The sequence below is a fragment of the Eimeria maxima genome, genomic scaffold (assembly GCF_000499605.1).
Source record: "Eimeria maxima Weybridge genomic scaffold, Emw_scaff28, whole genome shotgun sequence".
Taxonomy (NCBI): Eukaryota; Apicomplexa; class Conoidasida; order Eucoccidiorida; family Eimeriidae; genus Eimeria; species Eimeria maxima.
In genome coordinates, this window is record NW_013563764.1 from 4,142 (window position 1) to 7,629 (window position 3,488).

Sequence of the window (3,488 nt, forward strand, 5' to 3'; positions counted from 1 at the left end):
TGCTCCCATGCAACAACTGCCCATGAAAGGGAGCGTAGATGGAGATACAGCAACGAGGCCCAAGCAGCCCGTAATAAGTCCTTATAAATGCTCCCTTGTCGGCTTATGAGCGCATGAGTTGAGGAGGCACCAACAGGGTTCCAAAATCGGTAACAACTTAAATATCTTCATTCAGTCACATTCCAAAGGAAACGCCTCTAACGACAGTAAAGCATTCTACCCGTTGACACGTTACATGACTTCTATGGCGATGCCAACTGCAATCCACAGAGTTAAACGGATGATCGGAGAGAGCATCATGTGAGCAAGAAGAAACCAGGCTACCACCGAATAGGCAACTTTATCCGTTTTCTGTTACTCAGAGCAGGATATTCCGGAGGTGCGGATTTGTTGCACTACTTCGCCGGCGCATTTCTGCGCCGTGCAGTAGGATGAATCGCGCAAGTTCCATGCCGTAGGCTGAATACAAGCTGCAATACTTTGAAGGTTCTGGCACCCTCAAGGCAACGGCTGTAGGACAGTACACCAGTAATAGAGGGTTTTTTATCATTTCCAGACAACTACGCAAATGGACCGTCAACAGCGGCATAGTTCGGTGGCCTCCACAAAGAAGGGCGGGCAGAGTGATTCCAAATTTGTTTCGTTTTGCACATTCATTGCTCTACACCAGGTTACCGAAATAGTAACAACACTTGCAACAGTTTTTGCCCTGTTTGGAAATGATCTAAAGCTCTGGGCCACATCGGTGTCTGCTGATTTGCCCTTTGACATACTTACTATCATTTGCCTAGTGATATTTGCTCTAGAAATATTTGTTAGCTGCGTTGGCAAGGAGAATTACACATGGCATACATTTTTTTGGTTCGATTTAATTTCTACCGGAACCTTAATTCTAGACCTGTCGTGGATTTACTACGAGATGTACTTGGTCGTCGAAGAAAATGCGGAGATGGCATCTAGTGATGTTATGCAAGTATCTCGAGCAGGAAAGGCCGGCTCCCAAGTAGCTAGAGTGCTAAGGGTAATGCGCTTGGTCCGACTCATCCGAGTTGCAAAGCTATACAAAACATTGGCACTGCGATTTCAGCCTAAGGACGAAGTAACATATCAACAAGACCTGTTTCTAGAGCCTGGCGAGCGTGCGCCTGATGACGTTGGGTTGGAAGAGGAGGCAGAAATAGTTGATGATGGAGATGAGAATGACAGCAAAATCGGGAGGGAACTCACAGATAGGACTACCAGAAAGGTGATTTACATAATCCTCGTTATGACCATAGTGCTACCCTTTCTGGCTGAAGACCAGTACCTTTCAAGGACGAGCTCTGAACAGTCAGGGCTGGACAGCGTTGCAGAGTCCGCTACAGCGGCTAAACGATACAACACAGCCCCTTGGTGGCGAATGTATTCTATGAACACTGTTTACTACATCAACTACCACCGCAAGCACGGCATCGCTTACGTCGAGGGTGAAATCAATCCTCAGAATTTGGTGTACATCGAGCTTCCACTTCCTCTAACTCACGTCACTGAGTCAGCTGGGCGAGTATTTGTAGATATGGCATGTCTTGGCTTCAAGAGTTGCGACCATCCACTGGAACTGCCGCCGCAAAACGCAGAAGAGCTTCTCCTTGAAGGTGCCGTAAATGGTACAATGCTCACCGACGAACTGGAATCAATAGATTCATTACGACCGAGTGAAAGGGAAATATTTTCTTCTGCGTTTTGTGAAGGGCCTTCAGAGGAAGTGGCAGGGCCGCTGGAAACCCAGAAAGCATCATCATGCGTGGCTCAGAACATTGCGACTTTCAAAGCAGTGTATGACAAGCGCGAGCTCTCGCACTTGGAGTGTGCCTTGAGTATGCTAAAAACAGTGTTCGTGTGCCTAATTATGGTTATTGGCACCGTCGCAATTAATCATGACATCAATACACTCATTTTGAGACCCATCGAACGGATGATTACAAAGATGAACAAAATTAGAAACAATCCTCTTGCTGCTACTAACATGAACGCAGATGGAGAGGACCGTCCAGGCGACGATAGCGCCGACAGCGGAAAAGGAGATCCCTTGCAGGCATTGAAAACCTGGATAGGCGGTAAAAGCTCTAAGACGCAGAAGGAGAACTACGAGACTGCCATTTTAGAAAAAACTATAATAAAGATCGGGGGCCTTCTGGCCCTTGGTTTTGGAGAGGCGGGAGCTGAAATCATTGCTAAGAATATGCACACTGCAGATGGAAACATAAACGCAATGATAGAAGGACGCAAGATGGAAGCTATTTTTGGTTTTTGCGACATCCGAAATTTTACAGATGCAACGGAAATACTAAAGGAAAAGGTTATGGTATTTGTGAATCAGATTGCGGAAATTGTCCACGGCACTGTGGACCAGTTCTCGGGAAGCGCAAACAAAAATATAGGAGACGCGTTTCTTCTCGTATGGAAGTTTCCTGAGAGGGAGGTTGCCGATGGCGTAAAAGAGCAGATTATTGACACTGTCACGAGCAACAAACTGGCAGACATGGCAGTGATGTCTTTTGTCAAAGTCGTAGCTGGAATAAACAAGTCACACACTTTGGCTGAATATAGGGAAATACCTGAGATCATTGAGCGCATGGGAACTGGTTGGAAAGTAAAGATGGGCTTCGGCCTACACGTAGGATGGGCAATTGAAGGCGCCATCGGATCGGAATACAAAATTGACGCTTCATATTTGTCGCCGAATGTGAACATGGCTTCCCGGCTAGAAGCAGCAACGAAGCAGTATGGAGTGACTATCCTCATATCGTCCGACCTGTACGATATCATGTCTCCGCAGACACAGACATACTGCCGTCAAATTGACCGTGCGACGGTAAAGGGCTCAAAGGTGCCTTTGGGCCTCTATACGGTTGACTTAGATCCTGGCAGACTGCAAGTTCCAACACGGACTCCTGTTACAGTTGCCTCTAAAAACACGTCCAGTCTTCAAAGACAGCAACGTCTCCGAGAAAAGCACAAGCTATGGTCCAGTCGAACTTCGATTTCTGCAATGTTTGAAACTGATCCTGATATCGTGTCTATGCGCGAACATTTGACCAAAGAATTTCTCGGGACGTTTCGCTCAGGATTCAGGCATTACGAAGCGGGCGAGTGGTATACCGCTCGGGAAATATTTGTTCGCACACAGTACATGCTTGGCGTGGAGGATGGCCCTTCCACGGTGCTGCTTCACTTCATGAGCACCAAGAACTACGTCGCCCCGGAAGATTGGGGAGGGTTTCGTGAGCTCATAGAGAAGTGAAGCAGACCGCTGCCTGAACTACAGGTGCCTAAACGTTTTTCCAAAACAGCAAGACTAAGCTAGGATACTGCACACGATCTAGCTGAAACAGCAGCATCAGCAGCATCAGCAACACTGTACAGCAAACGACATCACCGCGTTTGTGCCGATATTGCCAGTCAATGTTTTCGCCATATGATCCAATGATTTGACCCACGCAAACATT

The 3,488-nt window shown here is 47.1% G+C and overlaps 1 protein-coding gene across 1 annotated transcript; it reads left to right on the forward strand.

Annotated features, from left to right (window-relative positions):
* Positions 1-568: 568 nt before the first annotated feature.
* On the forward strand, positions 569-3,283 carry EMWEY_00005030 (adenylyl cyclase, putative; the record flags this gene model as incomplete). Its single annotated transcript, XM_013478056.1, has 1 exon — positions 569-3,283. One exon carries the CDS (start codon positions 569-571, stop codon positions 3,281-3,283), a length of 2,715 nt encoding a protein of 904 aa, XP_013333510.1.
* Between the last annotated feature and the right edge of the window lie 205 nt (positions 3,284-3,488).